This window comes from Sciurus vulgaris (genome assembly GCF_902686455.1).
Source record: "Sciurus vulgaris genome assembly, chromosome: 7".
Taxonomy (NCBI): Eukaryota; Metazoa; Chordata; class Mammalia; order Rodentia; family Sciuridae; genus Sciurus; species Sciurus vulgaris.
In genome coordinates, this window is record NC_136467.1 from 110,562,360 (window position 1) to 110,586,398 (window position 24,039).

The window sequence follows — 24,039 nt, forward strand, 5'->3', positions numbered from 1 at the left end:
TTGTGAAAGGTAATCATATTCATTTTATTTCTAAAATAACAACCAGAAGTTTCTTTACATATAATGGTTTAATATATGCACATATACAAACACATAAACACACACACACACACACATGCACGTTTGTGTGCAGGTATACAAACACACAGTACTATCTACAAGAATCTTTCCTGTTTCACAAACAGGCAACTAAGGAAACTAAGATCCCAAAAGCTAAATTATCTTACTCAAGGTCTAAAACAGATTTAAATAATAAACACATTGAATAGTTCTCTTTTCCTTTGTTCCCTATCTTTATGAAACCTACCATGAATGAGCCACTTCCAAAGTGTATCCAGTGTTTACCCTGACACCCCAGCCTCACACTCTTACCCCCTTGTCGCTGAAATTGGATCCAACCCCTGTCCCTGAAGCACTCGGGAGTCATGCAGAGGGAGGGATGACTGAGTCAGGGAGCCAGGAGGTAACTCTGGAAATGAGAGCAGCCCACGCCAACAAGGTCCCAACAAGGCTTGTCACAGAGGCCACAAGACAGTTTGCTTGTTTCCTTAATCTTGCCAAGGGTGACAAGAAGCCAGACTTCTGCAGGCCATGAATAAGTCAAAGGGTCAGTAGTTCAGTCATTTGAATGTCTCCTCATCAAATGGCATCTGCGATTTCTCCTCAGCTTGCGTGTCACTCCTGGTAAGAGGAGAAGGTCCTCCAAGACACCATGGCTGTCCTTATTTCACACTATTTCCCACATCCTTCTTCTTCTGGAGCTTACCTCTCAGTCCCAAGACCCAGGAAAAGAGTGAGAAACGGGCATTCTGGGCAAGACGGTTGGAACACTTGTTAGTAGCAGGAACAACAACGGACATTTCTTGACAATATGATTTGAGCCAGGTGTTCTAGGGGCCTCACGTGTTTTAGCTCATCTACTCCTGAAACCCTCCTGCAAGGTGTGTGCTATTCCTAACCTTGACTACACGTGAGGACATGAGGCTCAGGGGATGAGGAGGAAGGTTCGTCTTCCAGCTGTATTGCTCTGTGCCCTTTGCCTTCCCCAAGCTGCTCCTCCAACCCTAAACTGGGTGTTCAGTGCCCTCTCGTCTCTTCCCCAGTCTGAGAACTTAGTCTCTAGAATGACTCTGCTGCTCTGAATTCACAACTCTCCTCTGTAAACCACGTGGCTTCTCTTCCAGTATTTGTTCAGTCATCTCTTTTTTAATTATGAACTCTGTATCATTTTAAGTGAATTTCAGGACTAAACTATTAAGTAGAAGACATTTTGGAAAAACTTAAAGCCTTCCTGTTGCCCCTGGAATCTCACTGAGCAAAACAACCTGTTCCAGTCATGTTTAAGGCCCGCCCCTTCATCTGAACAGCAGAGGGCGCTGTGCAGCTGTGGTCTCAATAGGAACGAGGTCGCCCTCTCTGCCTTCCAAGATAGGCATTTGTTGAGTGCCTCCTCCCACGGACCAAAAGAAACAGCATATAAAACTTAGGAACTCTAGCTTATTTTCCTATTTTTTATATGAACTTTCTACAGACACTTTTTTGAAAACAATAAATATGAAAATTTTATAACCCTCAAAAAAGGTTAAATTAATAAAAATTGGGAAATAAAATTCATGATTATAATATTTTGAATTATCCCTATAAAAATGAGTAAACATGAATGAAAAAATTTGGGGTATTTTATCAAATGAAAGTAAATTTTTTTTTTTTTTTTTTTTCGGTACTGGGGATCGAACTCAGGGCCTTGTGCTTGGGAGGCAAGCACCCTACCAGCTGAGCTATCTCCCCAGCCCGAAAGTAAATTTTATATCGAGTTATACAATGAACATTTTTGAAGGAACACATTTTGAATTTTGCTAATGTATTTGAAAGCATGGGGAGCTTCTGAAATATTTAAATTCATGTTTCTTCTTTTTCATATTGCTGTCGTTTTATTGATATTTGTACCTTAGAATAATTATGAAAGCTTTTCTTAACATAGAACATGGCAGAATAGTGTCAAAAGATTTATAATGCAAAGCTAGTAATCCAAGAATTATATATTTGTGTAATAAAGAGATATTTGAGGAAAAAAAAAAAAAAAAAAAAAAAAAAGGTAGGGTTCTCCCACTCAGAATCTACACCTGAAAGGAACTGGCTGGTTTTCACATCTCTGCAGCCCTCCTCCCCTCATCCTGGGGCCACCTGATAGACCTATCTCAGTCCTGATGCTAAAAACTAACCAAACCTTAGATTATTGGAATAAAACGAGTCTCCACCCACAGTGGGGGCCTCTACGTTCATTGCTAGTTCTGCTCTGATCTCCTGCCCTCTTTCTCACCGTTGGAATTCTGCCTCCTCCAGAGTTCAGTCTCTATTTTTCTTTTTCTTTTTTTATCGTTTGTTCTATTTAGTCATACCTGACAGCAGAGTGCATTTTGATTCATCGTACACAAATGGGGTACAACTTTTCATTTCTCTGGCTGTACACCATGTAGAGTCACACCATTCTTGTAATCATTCACGTACGTAGGCTAAGGATGTTTGTCTCATTCCATCTTTCCTTCCCCCACCCCCTCCCCTCTACACATTTCCCTCTGCACAATCCAACGTTCCTCCATTCTTCCTTTACCCTTCCACCCTGCCCCAGTTACGTATCAGCCCTAATTTTCTATTGTGACTTAAGGACTGGCTTTAGCCTGTGGGTTAGGGTGCTCACCGAACACCCTGGGTGCTTAAGGTCTGGTCATTTAAACTCAAATGACATAGGGTTTAAAGGAAATATATACATTTTCATTTATGTGCCAGGAAATAAAGAAGTTTCTATTTTCTGTAACATATGCCCCCTAGTCCCCTCCCACCTCATTCTAGCATCGTGTGGCAGGCCATTGTGTACAGAGTGGCTCAATACAACTTTCAAGTGAAGTCTCTCCTTGAGTTTTTAATACTCACATTTTATCCTCAACGATTCATTAGTTTAGATCCATTGGTTGGACTTAATGATGCATTCTAAATGGGAAGAAAATAATAGAGGTGGCAATGAGTAATGATACTGACAAAAAGATATATATTATATTTATGTATTTATGTTTATATGTAGCCTTCCTAGAAATAAACATGTGAAAATGATAAACAACCACAAGGAATTAAAATATTTCACTGAAGGTAAGGGTGTCAGTTACATTATTTTTATGCCTTGTAAAAAATAACAAAAAACTTGCCAGTTAAGCCATTACATATTTAATTAATTGTAGGATACATTTCAATTTTTAAAATACTAAAAGGTAAAGAAAATGCCTATCTTAAAATTGAATAAATGTGGTACTGAAAGTCATATTCAGTACAAGTACAGTCTCCTAAATGGTGACTTTCAGTATATCCATAAAGTTGTTTTCAAGGAAGCAGCTCTTAATAAGAATCTCTTGGTTGAAAAAGTACGTTTTAATTAATGTGACCATGTTGGCAATTTTAGTCAATGCCTTAAAAGACAAACAGTCAGATCAAAGTCTTCCTCAATGAACAGAGCAGTTCTCACCAAGCTGGGTGACCCTGTACAAATCTAATAAGGAGGCTCCATCTTAACTTCCCTGACCATAGAAATAGTGGGCTGCACTAGAATCTCACTTCTAATTCAACTCTCATTTCCTGCCTTTCATCTTTTATAAATCTCTGATCTTATGTTCACATGGTCCTATCTCAATGGGCCCAAATGTCTAGCTCAAATCCACCCAATATGCAAAATTCTCTTGTAAGCTATTCTGCAGAAGTTCTGTTTTAGCAAGATACTCCCAATTTATAAAATCAACCCACAATTGAAAGAAAGATGCCCTATTGATTCTCTTTGCTAACAGTCCTGGGGACTGAGCTACACTAGTTATCTTTGCATGACTGGGGAGAACACTGTCCATCTCATGTGTGTGTCTAAAATCTTACCTCTGCTGTCCTCGATTTCCCCTTCAGAGAAGACATTCTCATTCTCAAAGCATCTCTTATCTAAAAAAAGGCAATGACAGTGAGGAATACCTCACAGACATCAGAGAGAAAAAAAAATCCCATCTCAGAATTGTCCTGAAATTTCGAGACCAGTAACCCTGGCAAAAGCAACATCAGATGACTTAGTATAGTGACTGGCAAATAATATGACTCAGGTAAAAGTTGAGGTGTGGTTATAATTAGATTTAGGATTAAAATTAAATTTGTGGTCATGGTTTCTATTACTTTCACCAATTATTCTCTTACACAGCCTCCTGCTGACCTGATAAAGAGTGAGATGACAGAGTACAGTTCTGTCCTCATAGCTGATGCCCTGAGCCATCCTCTTAAACTCTCTGGACTATGCCCTCCCATCAAACTGCCTCATGTTGCTACTTCCTTTAGCCACATGGATATCATCTGCAAAGAATGAAGCAAATCCAAATTACCTTGTGATCCATAATCGTTCCAAACAGCAAGATGAAGAAACCCTGTGGTAAAATTCAACAGATTCATAAAGAATAGCTTCTCAAACAGTACCTTAGCTGTTATTTTAATACCACTGTTCTCCATAACTTCTAGGGCAGCAACTGGACATTAGAAACTGATGCAGATAAAATTGCATTGATGGGTGTTTTCTTTGAGTCTACCTCCATTCTTGCATGAGAAGTACCCTCATGGGACTGTGCATGAGAGGTCTTGGTGTTTATTGAATGACTGCAGATGTAGAATAGAGTTTTCAACCTTAGTAAATCTTTCTTTCCAAATGTTGTAGTAGCTGTTCCTACTTATGATGACAGTCACACATGAAGCAGAAACTTATAATTCAAAATCACAATCATGGAAGTCGTTTTAAGAAAATGAAACTTCTTTTCTAGTCTGTTTTGAGTTGCAGTTAATGTTCAGTAAATACACAATCATGGGCTGTCAGCTAGTAGAATTTTTTGTATGAAAGAAAGAGAAAGCTACAAAGATCTGAGAGGCCAGGAACATCTCTTCACCATTTAAAGACAGTTTCATGGTAAAGAAACACCAATCAGATAAACTAAAAATATTAAAGGTGAGTCATAGGGATAGCTTGTTGAGAAAACAGAATTATATATATGAAAGTATTGGGGGTGGCTCGAGATACAGCTGGGTTGGCAGAACACTTGCCTAGCATATGCAAAGCCCTGGGTTCAATCCCAGCCCCCAAAGTAACAAAACAAAGTGGGTATTTTTCTTTCTTTCAAGAAAAGAGAAATACAAGGCTGGGGTTGTGGCTCAGTGGTTGAGCACTTGCCTAGCATGTCTGAGGCACTGGGTTCAGTCCTCAGCACCACATATAAATAAAACAAAGGTCGATCAACATCTAAAAAAATTTTTTTTAAAAGAGAGAGATACAAAACATATCTGAAAAAGAAATATATAACAAAACATCATGGAGTTTAGTTAAGTTACAAAGTAAGAAAGAAGATGGAATTCACTAGAGTAACTTTTCTAGTGGGACAATGCATGTGAATCCAAGAGCTTTTGATTTTAAAAAAAAAAAAAGAAAAGAAAAAGAAAAAGAAAGAAAGAAAGAAACTTGAAGCAAAAGTTTCTCTTTAAAGTAATGCAACAGAAAGAGTGAAATAAATGTGCTGCATAGTTATTAAAGAATACTGAGTGACAAAAAGTCAAGGGTAATATACTTTTTCTAGAGAAGAAAAAGGAAAAGAAAGGTGGGGGATCTTGTAAAAATGGAAGGAAGAGCAGTATAATAGAGGGAAGGGACCAGGAGGAGGAAGGAGGAGAGGAAAGGGAAAATACTGGGGAATGATATCAGCCAAATTATACATATATTTCATGCACATATGAATATATAACAACAAATCCCACTATTATGTACAAGTATAATGCACTAATAAAACATGGGGGAAAGGAATTAACTAGTTAATGAAGGTAGTTTTTAAAAGAAAGAAAAGAATTCTAAGTAAGATATGTAAATGATCTGAGTTGGAATTTCTTTTAAGTTTGTCTTCCCTTTTGGATCCCACACTGAAATAGAGTAATAATGGCATAGTAATAGAAATACTTTGCTGCTTTATTAAGCAGTTATATTGTTATAATTTAAAGTGATAGTCAGGACATTTTTTTTCCTTCAAAGACCCAGATAGTAAATACTTTAGGGCTTGTAGGCCATACAGTCTCTGCTGTAGCAACTCAGATGTATCATTGTAGCTCAAAGGCAGTCATGGGGAAAAGGTAAAGAAACCAGCACGACAGTGTGCCAGTAAAACCTTATTTACAAAACCAGGCAGTAGGTCATAGTTTGCCAACCCCTGATTAACAGCATAATTAAGACTGTGGACTTGCCAGATTTTTTATTACTCATAGGCATAGAAAGCAATTTGGCTAATTACAGTGTTCCAAATACACAAACTGAGTAGCAGGAGAGAGTAAAATAACTCTCAGACAGTTGATCTTGCCAAACCAATTGTGGTAGAGTCCATTTTAGATTCTTATCTTTCTTTTACAGATGAGAAGTTTGAGACTGAGACCTTACCATTTGTTTCCCCAAACCAGGAAACATGATAAGATTCATTTCATTCAATCACAACTTAGATTTATTTCACAGGGACGAGCAGGGAAGAGGAATGAGAACTCCTTGTTGGTTAACACCCAAAGTGAATGCCAAGGACCCTCTCTTCATACTACAGAAAATGGCTAATTTACTGAAAAATGGCTATTCCACTAGAAAAGATAAAATCATGCTTGTTTTGTGGCATAATGTGAGCATAGTTTCACACATCCCTGTAAGAGAAGGTTGACTTCTAGTGTTGAAACCTTAGGAGGGATACAGGAGGATCACCGAGGACAGAAGGAAAGAGATTTTCACCCAACCAACCCGTTCAGATAAATCCAGCTTGACAGTGAACAGGGTAAGAGAGGCCTCAACCCTAACCCATAGATGTGGCAGGAAATGGAAGGAATGTTTTGGGTTCTTTAATTTTAAATCATAGTCTTTTGTTCTATCCAACCAAATTACACACACACACACACACACACACACACACACACACAAATCTCCCTCTTGGAACTTACCTGGAAAGCATTAAGCAGAGCAAAAATTATATGGAATATCAAGGAAGTTCCTTCTATGAGAGTGACTATTCCAAAACCCCAGGTCAGTCCTAGCAATGGGGTGAGGATGGCGACATTTTTGCTGATCCTCATAATTATGGCCATATCCTGAGACTTGGAACTGCCAATAGAAGGCCTCTGAGTGTTGATAGCAACAACCAAAACCACCAGGAGATTCACAGCCACAATGACCAAGGCCGGGATGGCAAATGCAAAGAGGGCTTTGGTATTGTCCCAGTTAAGCCAACAAGCATCAAGTCTTACATAGCCTTTCTCTGGTTCTGTGATAGCAACTGTTGTGACAGCAATAACCAGCGGGCACCCATAGCCAATGGCAAAGCCAATGACCATCATGCGGGACTTCATCATTCTACGGAAAACGACCAGTATTCCATAGATGATGAGCAGTGCTTTGAAGAGCATCCAGAAAAACAGAGAGAGGTAGAAAAAGTGACTGAAAAATGTCACTGCAACACACCAGTTGTAGTCCCGGGCCTTTATGCTGAAATTAGAGCCTATGATGAACCATACATTAGCAGTCAGGAGCGACACAGCTATGTTCACAATGCACACATGACGCATGTATGATATCTCTGTTACAACCACACGGGACCAAACTGTAGCTTCAATGATCAGGCAAAGAACCAAGCTAAGGATTGAGACACTGAGTCCAATGCAAGTGATGTAGTCCAGGACTTTGTCCATCACAGATTTGGGGGACATTAGGATGGAAAAAGACATCATCGCATTGGTATAGTTACAGCGGCATTTCACTTTGTCCCTGACATCCATCGTCGTTTCACACGGTCCCTCATCCCACATTCTTTTCTGGGAGTGCCAGCCAACACACTGTGCCCTGGTATTCCGGGATTTATTGACTTTTTCAAAGGTGAATAAGATTTCCTTCATCCTTTCTGGCAAAATGACTGATAGTACCAGGCCATTTATGGGTCTGGAAAAACTCATGTTTGGCAAGTGGGGTTCTTTCAGAATGGCCCCCAAGGTTGGAAAAGCTATGCTGATGGCTTGGGATGTTCTCCATGGTGGCAGTTTCTGTAGCTCTTGCCTGGGAATTTCTATCGTCCCTAAGATGCTTTCTGTTGCATTATCCATGCTCATGGAGAAATTGAAACTTCTCTCTGTGCTGTTGGGATCGATGTGAAAGCCTTTTGTCTGAATGAAGGGCTCATCCACGACGTCCTCAGACTCATTGTGGATATGAAGCTGCCCGGCAAACAAATTCACCGACTGCAACAAATCTGAGCTGGCATTTTTGTCAGGAATGAAAGACCAGTTGGAAATGACTGCTGTGTCCAGGATGTGGTTGGCCACTTCACCATAGCTCTGCAGTGGAGGAAAGCCCATTATTGTAAAAAATCCATTTCTAAAACCTGAAATTTCTAAAGATCTAATTATCTGCTCTTATTTGACATATTTCTCTTTGAATTCTCTGTATTAGAGTCTCACACAAGTCAGGCTGCACACAGGGAAGAAAAGTAAAAGAACTCATATATATAAATACATGTACATATATACCTACATATGATATAGACCTCACCTGCTTTATTATTTGACCAAAGGCAACATCTCTAAACCAGAGGATATAGAACCCAAGTTTCTCTTGAGATACAATCAATTGTTTAATGGAGGGGAGCAATGGTGAATTCCTTGGTAATCTAACTTTGAACAACCTTGCATACCATATCTCTATATTCCTCCCTTTAATAACAAGTACCAATGTTCATTAGCACACCAAAGGCTCTGCAACATCTGCCATAAGGAAACCTACATTTAACCCAGAATTTCCTGCAAGTGCTATGCTGCCTTTCAAAAATGAATCCTCTGAGCTGAGCATGGTGGCTGACATCTGTAATCCTCGTGACTCAGGAGGCTGAGGCAGGAGGATCACAAGTTCAAAGTCAGCCTCAGCAACTTAGCAAGGCCCTAAACAACTTAGTGAGAACCTATCTCTTAATAAAATACAAAAAAAGGCTGGGGATGTGGCTCAGTGGTTAAGTGCCCCTGGGTTCAATCCCAGGTATCAAAAAATAATGGAATCTCTGTTAATATTCCTCAGAACAGTTGTGCTCTACCACATATAATTTTGGAAACACTAGAGTAAGCTCCAACTTGCTCATGGTCATCACCGTGTATTTAAAATCTTCTAAATTCTTGAAAACTTTCATGCAGAAGAATAAGTCAATATGCAAAAGTAAAATGAAATGCCTGATGTTCTTACAATAGTTGTTGTAGTTTTGACCCTGAAAAGGACATCTGAAACTATGAAAGTGTAAGATTTTAATAAAAACTATTGTCAGTGTTTAATGAAATTAAGAGTACCTTCATTTTTTCTCGAGTAACACTACCACACAAATCTGTAGAAATATTTTTCAATAACTCCACTATAAATGCAATATTTCCAGATGTGGCCTCTGAGGATTTCACAACATCAATGATGCAGGCATAATCATGGGGGCAGTTCTTGCAGATTCCTTGAGCTACACTCTTAACAGGCTCTGGAGCTCGAAAGTCTAGAATAGGTAGAGGTATAGAAGAAGCTGCCATGGAAAGGTGCGATACCCCATTTGAGTCCTGTGTAAAAAAAAAAAAAAAAAAAAAAGAATGTTGTTTTATTAAGAATGCTTAAGTTTCTGGCATGTGACTGACTAAAGGAACTAAAAGTACAAACAATCCACATGGAAAAGAAGCAAGTGATCCTAAAAAGGGGTTTTAGTGCTGAGAAGTAGAGAAGGTTAGATAGGGTCACAAGTAGGCAGGGGATTCCATCAAATTCCTACAGAAATCAAGATACCGATTGACCTTCCCTTTGGAATTTACTTTCAAGACAGTGACTTTAACACCAGCATTATGATAACAAGATGATTTTCTACAGAGATGTGGAGAAAGGAAAACCACATGGAATTTAAAATGGGGGTTGTTTTGGAGGTTGGCAGTTGAAACACCAAATGCTAAAGAATTGCAATTTCAAAAAGTTTACAATTTACAAGTTAGAAGTTATTTGTTCATTCCCTGATGCTTTTACCTAGACTGCCTCAGAACGTGACTTTGAATAAGGCAAAGCTATAATTTATTTCCTTTAATTCACTTCTGAATGCCACTGTAGTTGCAAGGACAATTCCATGATTACCTGTGATAATTGACAGACTCACTAGGCAGTCCCTTTATAAAACCACACAGGAAATGCAGAGACCCAAGTGCTTCAATGACATGAAGGGAAGACAGAAAGAAATGGGGGCTAAGTGGAAGAATACAAAACAGGATGTGTTAATTTTAACTGAGATGTGTTTTTTTCATTGAATTTCTATTGCCTCTGGATCACGCATCTCTCCTTTCTTTTGGTCAAGGGATGAAAGCATTATAGAAAGATATCAAATTTAATTCTAGACATTCAGTTGATTAACACAAGAGGCATGCAAATCCGTCTTTAAGGCTAAATTTGAAACTCTAAGCAGTCATTTACACCACCGGGTAAAGGAGTTTCAAATCTTCGTTGGGAAAAAGTTCTGAGAAGGAGAAATCGAATTGGGAGAGGGGAGAGTACTCCAGAGTTTGGGTAAGAAAGAGGACGAAAGACAAATTTAACCCACTCTAAACCCAGGTCTGGGCCTTATTGTCATGCTGAACAAATAGCATTATGTACCTCTCTACCACCTCCTGGGGAATTCGCTCCTATGCCAAAAATATGCAAATGCGTCACCTTGAAAAGTGTTTCCACAGAAAGACTTGTACATGTTTCAGTTGATTTTTGCCACTTCTTTTGATGACATGTAAATCCTATTTCTCCACGAAAGTGCTTAGCACAGGGCCGGCTGCAGTTGGTAGAAGAGAGGCAAGGTTCATGACATTTCTCTAAAAAAGAAAATGAAATGAGTGAGAGACCAAAATTATCATTTCTGCACTGGCACTCTGAAAAGTGTATGTAATTCATCCTGGGAATTTGGGGATTGTTTCCCAGAGGAATTGACATTGAACTGGGCCCACAGCAATGAACAAGAACTGCCAGGCTGATTGGGATGCTGGTGTCTAGGTAGAGTCAGCAGCATGTGGAGAGGGCATCAAAAAGGTCATTCAGAAAAGGTAGCTCAGAACTCCTGAAGGGAAGTGCCCGAAGTAAGGATGGAACGAAGGCAGGGGTTAAGTCCTGAGGGGCACTGAACGCTGTGCTAGTATTGGAGTTACCAGAAAACATGATTGGATTGTTATTGAAAGATAATTGGCAACAGCATAGGACAAGAGTCAGTAAACTTTTCTTTACAGAACTGTATAAGTGGAGTTGCCAGGTAAAATACAGGAAACCCATTTAAATGTTAATTTTATTTTCAGATACAATCAATTCTCAGTATTCACGGGAGTTTTGTTCTATGAAGTCATCATGAATTAGCAAATACTAAACCAACCCTCCTGGGGGAATGTAAGGTTAGATTCCTGACGGCTTCTGCTCATGACATTTTCATCAACTGATCAATCTATGACCTTGTTTTATTTGTTTCTGTTAAATGACACCTTATTTAATACATATTGTTGATTCATTAACATTGAGTTCAGGGCCGATAAACACTGTAACTCAAGCCGGAACAAAGCTTATCTAGCACATGTATTTTCTCCAGAAAACACTTCACAGTCTTCTTTGGCTTAGAAACACTAGACAGCACTATGACTGGGAGGCATTTTATACAAAAAGAAATCACAAACAAAAAGCCCAAATATGCAAAATCATGCACTGTGCAGAGCAGGAGAGGACACATTCACAGTATGAGAGCTGGAACAAGAAAGCAGGATGTTGTGGCTTGGGTATGAGGTGTCCCCCAAAAGCTCATGACAATGCAAAAATTTTTCAGAGGTGAAATGATTAGATTAGGAGAGATGTAACCTAATCAGAGGATTAATCCACTGATATGGATCAACTGGGTGATAACTGTAGGCAAGTGGGATGTGGTTACAGGAGGTGGATCACTCTGCTTCCTTGCTGCCATATCCTGAGTTGCTTTCCTCTGCCTTTCCCTTTGCTATATTGTTCTACCTCACCTCAGGCCCAGAGCTCTGGAGTCAGCAAACCATGGACTGAACCTCTGAAACTGTGAGTCAAAATAAACCTTTCCTCCTCTACATTTTTCTTGTCAAGTCTTTTGGTCACAGTGACAAAAAAGCTAACTAAAACACAGGGTATCACCTTGGCCAACCTTAGCTGGGAACATGTTTATCTGGCAGCTCCATTTTTCTCTGTTCTATACATGTCTGTGAATGACCATGATAACACAATACTGATTTAAGGGTTACAAATAAATTTCAGGGAGTAAATGAATTTGCAGATTTAGAATCTGCAAAACATGAGGGTGGACTGAAAGTGTTTAGATAAACAAGGGATAAATTTTAGTGTACATATGACACATGCAATGTTATTCATTGCTTATCTGAAATTCAAATTTAACCTGGCATCTTTTTTTCTAAATATAGCTACCCTAGTCAGAGTAAATATTTTCAACTTTGCAGATCACATGAGTGTCTGTCACATCTACTCAACTATGTCTTTTTAGTGTGAAAAGTAGCCAAAGACAATATGTAACTGAATGGGGATGAAGGTGTTCCACTAAAAACTGGTGGCAGGTCAAATATGGCCCATGGGTCCAAGTGGATTAGCATAAGACAGGGAATCTAAGAATGAAACTGTTGAAGTATTCTTAGAAAAATTGCCTTTAAGATAGTGGCTGTAGAATGGAATCAGTAAATGATGCTGAGACCTATTAAGGTGTTGAAGTTAATAAAAGGAGGTGACCAATTGGCTTGAGTCAAGGCATGCACCCACATTTACAGCCCAAACAACTGTATTCCCTGGGACAGGAAACAAGTGGGTTTGCATTTTTCTATATCTTTTATTTTATTTTATTCTTTTTTTTTTAGTTGTGGATGGACACAATACCTTTGTCTTATTTATTTATTTTTATGTGGCGCTGAGGATCAAACCCAGTACCTCAGACACACTAGGTGAGTGCTCTACCACTGAGCCACAACCTCAGCCCTGGATTTGCATTTTTCTTTGACATCTACCAAATATAACAATTTTGCAAGTTAACAGGAGTAGTTCTTAATTTCTTCTTTTATTTGGTTGGAGATGATGCTATAATGTTATTACAAATATTTAATGAGTCAGCCTCTTGTTCAACACTTAGATAAGTGTTGTCACAAGAGACCAGTTAATGTTACTACCTTTCTCTCCTCTTTCTCTATCCAAGTCCACATCTATTTAGAGATGCATTTGCCACCAGAACAATACCTGCCATGACTGCAGAATCCTACTATATGGGAATGAGCCACATGATTTTGCTATGTTACTACTAATGATTTTACCTCCTTAGTTTTCATCTCACTTCTTGAGCGTGACCAGTCTCACCCACATGGTACCCACCTTGCATTGCTTCAATAGACCTCTCAGCACCAGAGAGTTACATTCATTAAAGTACCCTGAGAATATCTGAAGGAAGGGAGGGAAGAATCTCATCCTCTTTCCTGTTCTGCCTCTTGTTAGCTCATTAGTTTGAACAGATTTACTTCCCTTTGGTGTTTGAAAATGTACATTTCTCAACTGCTGTAGAGTGCACAGGAATATGTGCCAACTCACTTCACTGACTACACCATTGATAATGGTATTAATGTAGTAAATCTACCAATAGTGGCAAATGTGGAGGGCTGGTTAGAAATAATGGTTTACTTGGAACACCTGTGGCCTGGGAACATGTTTGCAACATCAGAGTCCTTCCTTTATCCCTCCCTGTCTCCAAATGGATAGACCGTTCTAGAGATACATACCTTGCATTCTTCCAGTCCCCGGTTTCCCTTTGGAGTTTTGAAGTTTTGCTCCATCCTGAAAAACACAATCCCCAAAGGCCCTGTTTACTGTGGGTCTCTTCACCCATCTCAACTTAGAGGCTCCATGTAAATATGAAGAGGAAATGTGTTCAGGATGAGAAAGAAACCTGCAGCAGATCCATGTGATGGTATTGCAGGAACTCACCCAAGGGAATCAGGATGAGAGAGCACAGAGGATACCCTCCATGAGGGCTTAACCTTGACAGAGTCACTTGGGCTCTGAAGGTCAAGTTAGGAGACAGGGTACATCTTTTGGGAAGTTTTAATTTGCCAAACAAGTTCTGCCCGTATTAACTTTAAAGGTGAAATGCAGTAATGTGGTCCCCCAGCTACTGTATCCTTAGAAGGAAGAAATGGATGCATCCGAGGAAGGGTCATTGGTTGTAATGACAGAATCACATTTTTTTATACCCTATGCAGGACTATAAATATTATTTTTAAAAACAAACCTCATATTATAGATATAGAAACTGAGACTCAGAAAAGTGAAAGAACTTGTGCACCTAGTGAGAAGCAAAGTCAAGATTTGAATCTAAGTTGTCCTGCTACTGTCAGACCAGTGCTTTCTCCTCTCTTCAGCCGCCTGTCCACATTCCCTGTCCCTGACCATGTCCCTGCCACCTTTCACCTGTTTTTATCTCCTTCCTTAGAAAGTTACTATCAGCAAGAGTAAAATTATAGTCATATAAAAGGTATTTAAAAAGACATGCTATTTATCAAAAATCCAGCCATCTAGGAGGAACTGAGGGATTTCCCTTGGGATCATGAAGAGACAGGTCAAACTTACTTTTATGTGCATCTTGGGTCTATGATGGGAACATTCTGTGGCCAGAATAAACACTACGTAGCAAATCATGGTGGCCTGAGACTTCATTTTCACACATTAGGATCTTAACCTGCAAAGGAGAAAGAAGGTGGGTCCTGCCCAAGGGAATCATTTCACATAAGTGACATTAACACTGCACTTGGCAGGCTAACCAACCACTTAGCAAGGGTACTCTGAGATATTCACACCCACACAACCTGCCCCAAAAAGGACACCAATATCTATTTTCAACCCTGTTAAGATATAAAAAAGAAAAGTCTTTCTCTCATCTGTTGACCCATTTATAGCAGAAGACAGGAATAAGGGAAGTACCAGGAATGATCTAAGTTCAACTGCACATCAGTCCTTATTTAATCCATGTTTCTTTAACAATAATATTTGCCAAAAATTTCTATTAGCCTATAATAATGTAAGCCCTTTCTTTGCTTTAATTCATTTAATCATATGTTGGAAGATACTACTACTATCCTCAATTTATCTGTGGGAAACTAAGGCACAAAGAATTGAGCAACTGTGAGCCCAAGGTCACTCATATAAAAAGCATGAGAACTTAGAGCCCAACTCAGATGGTCTAGCTGGAGAGTGATTCCTGATTTCTATAGTGGGGTCTCTCTGGGATGGTGCTATTGACATTTGAATAATTCTTAATTGTTGGAGGCTTTCCTGTGAGTGATAGGATGTTTAGCAGCATCTCTAGCTTCTATCTAGTAGGTACCAGCAGCACCCCACACTCGCTCCCCAGAAATGGTAGCCAAAATTGTTTCCTGTTTTTGCCAAATGTGTTCTAGAGGAGGACTTTCTCCCACACATCATAATACTGTCTCATAATACTCTTCTCACATACATGCACAATTGTCTGCTACTGGAGCATGCACTGAGACTCCCTCTACTGGATGGAAAGATTACTGTACAGATCAACTAGGGGCACTGGAAATTAACTGTTTGTTGCCAGGTCTTTGTTTCTTGAGGTTTTTTCCCCTAAGGTTTCCATTTTTCAAAGTCAGATCTCCAAGAAGTTATCACTACCATGGTTTAGCTTCATCACAGATAACCCTGATCTTCATCGCTATATTTTCATTCATAACGGTGATAATTCATACCGATTATTGATAAGAGTTCCTTAAAATGGTTTTCTTGGAAAGGCAGAGGCAGCAAAGTGAAAGTACCACGGATTTTAGAGTCAGTAAGAGCTAGACTACAATCTTGTCTTCACTGTTCATAAACAATTTTACTTCACTGAGCCTTTTCTCTTTTTTCCATTTCATAAAATGTAGTTGTTGATTCATTTACCAATTGCCTCTTATTTGCCAGAAATTTTACCTGATGCTGGGGGGAACAAAAGTAAAAAGTTGCAGTCCTTTCTATAAAGGATGTGCAGCAAGGACACAGACAAGTCCTTCTAACAGTGAAAAGAGAGTCCACACATACACTGTACCTGGTTAACAAGGCCAGGCAGAGAATAAACCCTCAGCAAACCTCAGTTCCACTTAGTGAGGGGAATGCCTAAGGGAGATGATCTAAGTCTACTCCATCAATACTCTTGAGGCCCTCTGATCTAGCATCAGACCCTCACTGGGTGAAGTCAAACCTAAGAAGGGCTCTCATGATCTAGGGAGCCTCCTGCTGAAATCAGAGCCTCAAGCACTTTCAGGAAGGCTTCGAATTGTCTTTGAGTTTAAATTTCCTCACCAATGAACAGGGGGAAAGTATTTTGGTTTACAACATCATCTTGTAGAGCAAGTCTGAGCAGGGGAAAGACAATGTGGTAGAAAGACAGGCAGTGTGGTAATGAATTTGCATAGATGTTGCATTATGCTTAGAGAATTCGTGATCTTACAGTGAGAGTTGTAAAGGTGTGGATGGGCACTCTAACCAATTTGGAATGTGAATGTTGTTCAAGACAAATATTCAGCCAATCATCATAAAAGAAATTACTAGAAAAGCCAGGATAAATTGTCTTAAATGTATCCACAATTTTTTTTCTGTGACTTTCAAAGTTTTTGATGGTGGAATAAGAAATGGATCTTACATTATGGTTCAGTGTGTATACACATATACAGGTGTGCCTGTAGGTATCTACATATAAATCTAAAAAAACATGATCTTTATGCTTTAAAAATTCTTTATGTAAAAATACTTATCCTTCTTACCTATAAGCAAGGTACTCTTAACATATCCAATTAATTTCATATGTACTATATTCCATTTGATATTCTCTCTAATACTGGTTGCCACCTATTAAATTAAATTCACAAGCTTCTAATGGACTGTAGCCTGCAATATGAAAAACAGAAATATAGACTACAGAGTTTGTTTTCATTGTCAACTTGAAAATTGTTTCTCTCTTTCTCTAGTCGTTTTGATCCTTTCCCTTTGCTATTCTTCAACATTATACTGAAATTTACCTCCAAGGTATAAGGGAGAAAAGATATGTGCATTCACAACCAAATTATTAACTGATGTTGTGTGTAAACCTAATTATCCTCCATAAGAGTCATGGTTTGAAATGCATGAATGAATGAAGGTGAATCAAAAGGAGGCATTTGTAACTAATAACACCTACCATCTGAAACTTCAGGAGAAAGGTCCCTTTACTGTCCATAGTTGTCAATAAAGAAATTTTGTACAAAGTTAACCTTGCTGGAAGAGTCAGGCATTTGGCACAGTGATATGATGTAATTTGTGGAGTCTAAAAATGCCTCCCCTAATAGCGCTAGGGCCTCCAAGTCAGCACCACCCTTAGAGGATTCAGGATATAGGATCTAAGAGACAAGACATTTTCTCTAGGTCATGATGCTCTTCATGGGACATTATGAGATAATGATATATTTTATATATTCATATAAGAAAAGTTTTACTATCAAAAATATGTATGTATTATAAAATGAAAACTGTAAGCATGACCATAAGAAACACATACTCTGAACTGAGCAAAACTTGAGGATTTTGATCATCTGTGTTATTGTAGTCTGGTATATGTAACCTGTGTATCATTTGGTATGATAATTATATAGTAAGTTTTCTTCAGTTGCTACAAATGTTGGGAGAATTTCAATAACTTTATGCAAGGGGAGTCATAGCATTCTTATTCTGCCTAATTTGATCCATGGTGATGAATCCTATAGATGTTTTCGGGTTGGCCCCAAACGGGTTTTCTCTCTTCTCACCAAAAAGTGTTGAATGAGGTATCTCAGATGTGGCCAAAGCCAAAAGCCAAGTGTTCTGCAAAGCAGAGAGAGAACAGAGCTCTGAGAATTAAAAAATAAAAGGAAGGCTTAGCAACACAACTCATAACCAGAAGCTGATAATTTATATAACAGAGTAGAGAAAGTCCACATTCTTTGATGTACCACTGATCAAGACTACATTTAAGTAAACTTTAACTCTGCATGATTTCAAACTGAAAAGTTTCCGCAAATACAAGCAATATTTTATATAATGCCTAAATGTAGTGGGCTATCTCTTGAAAGAATGGGGAAAAGAACAATAATCCAAAATTTGAATACTAAGGTAAATACCACAAGAAGAGTGTGAATCATCAAAAAGAACATGAGCGAACCACAGTACCAAAAGAAACAGCTTTCAGATATGGGTCTCCCCAAGGCTAACCTACCCAGCTGAGGGATTTACCAGTTCTTGGTGAAGCATGGTGGAAGTCAATGCCAATTCTATCCTATGTGGAAGACCCAGAGTTGTTCCATGTATTTTATGCTTAAATTCCTTTTATACCAATTATTGACTTCTAGTACTCCAGTGTATTCAGTTTGTCAACAAAATTTTGAATCTCCATGACATCCCTAATCCTATACAGAGGTAGAGAAACATTTTGTTTGTGAGATAGGTCGCTAGTTACAAAATCCAGGATCCTGGTACCCAAGGTGGGGAAATAGAAAGCAGTACCTCTCAGAAACATACTGTAGCTATGAATATCTACGTCCACCATCGACCTACATGATCCATCACTGGATTACCAAGCACTTGCAGCAGGTACTAAAAGTTAAAGGAAAATTTAACAGTGAACAGTGAGGTATTTGTATCCGCTGATTTAAATTTTCTTTGAATTTAGGAAATCTGCCTGCTTTACTTTTAGGAGGCAAATGATAAAGGTTGGTGTTTACTATATTTTGACAGAGGGATGGTACTCTAAACTAGGTTTCTGTAGAACATTTTTCTCTTGAAAGCAAAGGCATTCCATGGTTAGTTCAACTGGGGCAACAATGTGTGCCATACTACCACTCCAGGTTTCCTTCTGTCCCCAACACACACACACACACACACACGCACACACACACTAAACTTTCCAAGAGCTCTTATAATTTAAAAAAAGATCATTTCACCCAGGTTTTTAAAAAATTACTTGATCATCAGAAATGCTTTGGGGAAATTTAAACTGCTGTTCCATGAAAATGTGTCATCTTGGAAACAAGTTAATCTGCCCAAAATCAGGCCTGCCATGTATTTATTGGGCCCCTGTGCCAATAGGTTCATGGTAGCTCTTTAAGTACACCAAGGCTTGGGATGATCACAAGGAGAGGAGAACAGGTTCAGGAATGGAAAATAAAAATCAGTAGAGAAAAAAATATGGTACAAAAGAACTCTTGCCTGAAGTTATCTGTGGCAGTGAGGTAAACAATTATTTGTCATTTGCAAAGAAATTCCCTTCAATTTCTAACTAGTCACCCAGTAAAAGCAGCTCCATGTCTTGTTCCCAAAGTGTTTGCAAGATACTTATTTTAGCAATAAAAGCAACTAAGTGTTGCCGTTTCTCAAGACATGTAAAAGCAATCAAACAATGTCCCAAATTCCTCCTCCCCACCTCCACAATTTGCCTCTGTGCATCCTTATAAAAGTGTGAATTACCCACTACTCTCCACCTTAGCTCGTCACACAATAATAAACAGCAATTCTAGGCTGCTGAGTGAAGCCAGACTCCCTGCTCTAACCTAGTGATGACAAAGAGAGAGAGAAAATAATATTTGTTGGCTTCGGAGACTTGAAAAACAATGCAGCATGATCCAGTAGCCCCAGAGTGAATGTGTCTAAGGAACTACCTCCCCACCCAATTTACCGTAGTCAGCACCCCCAACCCCACTGCCCAAACGCTAGTCACAATGGGTAGACAGAGCATACCCATGCTCTTAGCCCCAGAGACTGAGAGAACTCAGGTCTTGCCTAGGTGACAGACAGGAAAAAATCAGGTTTTTACTAGTTGGGTAGTGAACACCTAACTTTTCTCTCTCTTCAACACCCCACAGAGCATAAGGTACATAAATGAATACTTAGGAAGCATCAGTTGCGCAAGTGAATTAATAATCCCTGAAGAGAGGGAATGAATGAGTAAAGATCCCTGCCCAGCATTTGAAGTTTTTGTTTTAAAGTCAAGAGGAAACTTTTCTTAGAAGAGCAAGTGAGTATTCAGTCATCCTTCAGTATCCCGGAAAGATTGGTTCCAGGACCCATGCAGACACCAAAATCCAACCCCAACCCATACAAAATGGAATATGTCTGCATATCACCTATATACTTCCACCCCTATACTTTAAATCATCTCTAGATTACTTACAGTACCTCATGCAAGATAGATGCTTTGTAATAGTTGTTATATTCTATTATTTAGGAAATAATGATAAGAAAAAAGTTCAAATGTGTTTGGTACAGACACATTTGTTTTTTTCCAAACGTTTTCAATCCAAGGTTGGTTGAACCTCTGGATGCGGAACTCACAGATACAGAAGGCCAAGGTATTTGAAACTCTAGGTCATTTTTGGAGCCTGGTGATTTAAGCAAAAATGCTCACTAATACCAGTTCTATTGTGTACTTCTTCATTGCACTACCTGGGGCCCTTATGTAAAAAGTAGTATGAGGTCCCAACTAGGTTAAATAAGAAATAAATCCATGTGAAGGAAGGGAAGAAAGAAAAAGTTCCCTGCTAGACAGAGTATGAATGCGTGCCATAGGTGTTATAAGAAGGTGACAGGACCATGCAGGTGTCTTTTCCATACTGTCTCCACAAGCCAGCATTCACAGAACACCGTCCCCCTGGACAGACCTAGGAAACCTGAACACCATCTTCTACTTGTCCCCTATTCCTTGTACCTAGCCTGAATTTCTGAATGCATTGGAATTCAGAGCTGGATCCTGGAGCTGATTTCTGGTGTGTGCTGGATGGAGCTGGAGATGACTCATGCAGACTGAGGTGCGCCTCACCTGTCTGAACATGCTGGGCAAGGACTGGCACCAGCATTTCCCAAAGAAAATAAGAAAGGGTCAGACCAGGAATGGTCAATGCAGTCAGTGATGAGGGAATGTGTGGAAAGGGTGATCTCTCAGACCTCTTGATGTCAATACCCTAAGGTGAGAGGACTGGGAACATCTGGAAACCAGCACACACTCTCCCCAAGTGCTCCTCTCTGCTGAAGTGCACCACAAGGTGAGAGGGAAGCACCCACTCCCACCAGCTTACCACCCACGAGACAGCAACTCACCTCATACTCCTTGGCCAATCCCTTTGTCTGATGGGAGTGACCAATTCAGAAAGGTTAACTGGAGGGTGAGAAAGCTAGGAGTTAGCTGACCCACATTTTAGGGTGTGTGTATGTTTTGTTCCCCTAAGCCCAATTCCATAACTATATGTTCCATCTACTCTTGTAGTGCAATTAGAACTCTGATTATAACCTTAGGTGGATAAATGAGTTGTTTGTGTGTTTAAGACCCACTATTTCTTGGCCTCAATAATAGAATCTATTTAGTCACTCTTAGTGGTTCTACCATACAGAGCCTTGGGGGAAAGAAAGATAGAAAGATCTGTTAGAAGTGGGAACATCTCTTCCTTGGCTATTTTAGATGACGTCCAGCTTATCTCTTTGTAGTTTGGTATCTTTTGAGATTAGTCTGGATCTAAATTCTGATAGGTCTCAAGAATCACAAATCTCACCAACTATCCTGATATTTACCATAATTTTAAAGAAACTGATAGTCCCTGTAATTACGCTGGTCCCATGAAGAAAGCTAAGTGCAAACGCACACACACATACACACACACACACACACACACACACACACACACAAAAAAAAAACCTGCACCTAATGCACTACAGTTTGGAGCTTTCACAATTGTTCTCAGAATCTAGGGAACATAAGACTTCAAACAGCACATCACTGGCCCCTCAAAAGAAGGGGAGATGCCTTGGCAAAAAGGTTTGAACAGTAAGTGGAGGAAATGTTTTCTTTTAAGTTGCTATCGGGACAGCTTTGTCAGTCTCATTAAAGAAGAAACTACTGAGGAATGCTTTTGAAAGAACATTCAGTTTTGTATTCAGTCTAAAGGAAGGGAATTGAATTTTTTCATGCAAGGGGACAATTCAGGGACAGTGAGTCTAATTGCCTGACAGGATGTTTCACATTTTCACTCCTAGCAGTGAGCAATTACAGCCTGACTGTTGACTCCTTAAAGGAAAACAAATATGAGAGACTTAGGAAACACTCCAACTTAGAGCTGACCAATTTCTAAATAGTGTTCAGGAAGGATCCTGCAAAATCAAGCATTCCAGAAAATACCATCATAAAGCACACATTTCTCCCATGCTGAAACATAGGCAAAAACAGTCCTTTCTTCAGGAGGAAAGAGGTGGTGGCTTGGGACAAGTACTCACGGTATCCAGGAAGTAGATCTAGCAGCCCAGAGGTGGAGAATAACCCAGCAGGCAGGTTGGCACTGGGTTCCCACCATCGCGCCTCAGCATCGTGAGTGCCCACACTGGTACCCCATGCAGTCTCCTTTCAGTGGCCATGACCCATCTTCTCTATCTTTTGGAAGGAAATCCAGAAGGCCCCGATGAGAACCAGCTACCTGTTGTGAGAAGCCAATCTGACAACTGTAAAGCTGCCCACAGCTTTAAGGCTTGTGTAAGTGTGTGATTCAATCCGCAATGGGTCCGTCAAGCATGCCTGAGAGAAATTACAGGTTTCTCTTGTCTGAAGCAGATCCATTAAAGTGAGTCACTTGTTGGTCCTGCCATTCCTCATCTTTATCTCAGATGATGCCATGAGGCTCTGTGTTGCACCTACTGCACTGGTAAGTGGGAGGGTGATAAAATGCAAGGTTGTGCCATTAGTGCTGATGATCTTAAAAGGCTTTCATTGCTTTTTTGCCTATACTGATGTTGAACTTGGAGAAAAATGGCTGATTTTTTTGCAGCCAGAAATTTACTCTGCACAATCTTGGAAAATGTTGAGTAACTGCATGGAACGGGTTAACTCCTGATGCCCCTTAACAGTGACACATGCAGTGTCCTGCACATCTCACAAAGGGGGTGACTTTTAGATGATTAGATCAGTAACTTGTAATCTAATCTCTATCTTCACATCAGAGAGATTTATTTATTTATTTATTGAATGAATGAAGGAAGGAATGAATGAATGAATGATGGGGAACAGGAGTTCTTATTGAGCTTCTACCTGGCTATAGGTAATTCAGACCTAGAACTGGTAGTCTGCACTTGTGGGAAACCTCACTTGATATGACTTCAGACTGCATAGCCAGTTTGAATTGTTCTTCTTGTTACCAAATAGTTTCATACATCCTAATTCTGGTGTCTTCTATTTACAGGTCTTCCTTCACCCAAAGTTCTGTTGTAAACCTGCCTTTAGATTACTATTGGCAATAAGGAGAAATAAACCAGAGGCAATTCTATTACACATTTTACAGTAATGATGGTCAAGGAGGCAATGTTTATTGAAATGGGTCAGATTTATTTAGGTCACTAGTTAATTACCAGGTCATTTGGGATTTGGAAAAACCAGTATCAAGTAGTTGTGTAATCAAAGGAGTTTATTGAACGTATTTACTGAACACATTCTATATACAAAGCACCTTCCTCTGCTCTAAGAGCATGTAAAAGTAGGTACCACAGTGAGCAACAAGGTTTATAGTCTTATCTGGGAAAGAAAATGTGTGCACATAAAGGACTGAAAGTAAACAAACAATAAAACACAATATATACCACTGCAAGGCAAATGGCAAAAATTTTAAATCACATAAAACATAGAGAGGGAGGATCAACATTTCTGTTTGGACCAATCATGGAAGACTTCTCAGAAAAGAAGAAAGTGAAGCAGAGCTCAGACAGGGACAGGGCTTAGAATTCTGTGACACACACTTTTCTTTCCAAGGCAGGGAACCATATATCATAACCAGAGTAGCACTGGATAAAAGTAGTAAACTCAGCAGATTTGTTGGCTGATACCCCTAACATTGAACAGACATTGAACA

At 39.4% G+C, this 24,039-nt stretch overlaps 1 protein-coding gene across 4 annotated transcripts; it reads right to left on the reverse strand.

Moving 5' to 3' along the window:
* Nucleotides 1-24,025, reverse strand: LOC306665081 (adhesion G protein-coupled receptor F4-like). Of its 4 annotated transcripts, none has more exons than XM_079146342.1 (10): nt 22,421-24,025; nt 14,729-14,837; nt 13,882-13,936; nt 10,775-10,926; nt 9,397-9,648; nt 7,018-8,400; nt 4,401-4,442; nt 3,913-3,972; nt 2,932-2,988; nt 1-809 (listed from the first exon to the last, which is right to left on the reverse strand). In XM_079146342.1, the coding sequence occupies exons 2-9, from the start codon at nt 14,813-14,815 to the stop codon at nt 2,941-2,943; spliced, it is 2,079 nt and encodes a 692-aa protein (XP_079002468.1). In that variant the 5' UTR covers nt 14,816-14,837; nt 22,421-24,025; the 3' UTR covers nt 1-809; nt 2,932-2,940. The 4 variants fall into 4 exon arrangements, with proteins under 4 accessions (XP_079002468.1, XP_079002469.1, XP_079002470.1 ...); XM_079146343.1 differs by having other exon boundaries at nt 14,729-14,862; XM_079146344.1 differs by lacking the exon at nt 22,421-24,025 and adding an exon at nt 18,398-19,825.
* Between the last annotated feature and the right edge of the window lie 14 nt (nt 24,026-24,039).

Bases quoted from the DNA above. Each gene is read 5' to 3' on its own strand.
- LOC306665081 (XM_079146342.1), bottom strand. From the start codon at position 14,815: ATGAAGTCTCAGGCCACCATGATTTGCTACGTAGTGTTTATTCTGGCC. The intron at 13,937-14,728 runs GTAAGTTTGACC...TGTGTTTTTCAG, and splicing joins GACCCAAGATGCACATAAAA to GATGGAGCAAAACTTCAAAA. The intron at 3,973-4,400 runs GTAATTTGGATT...GCCTTTTTTTAG, and splicing joins GAACGATTATGGATCACAAG to ATAAGAGATGCTTTGAGAAT.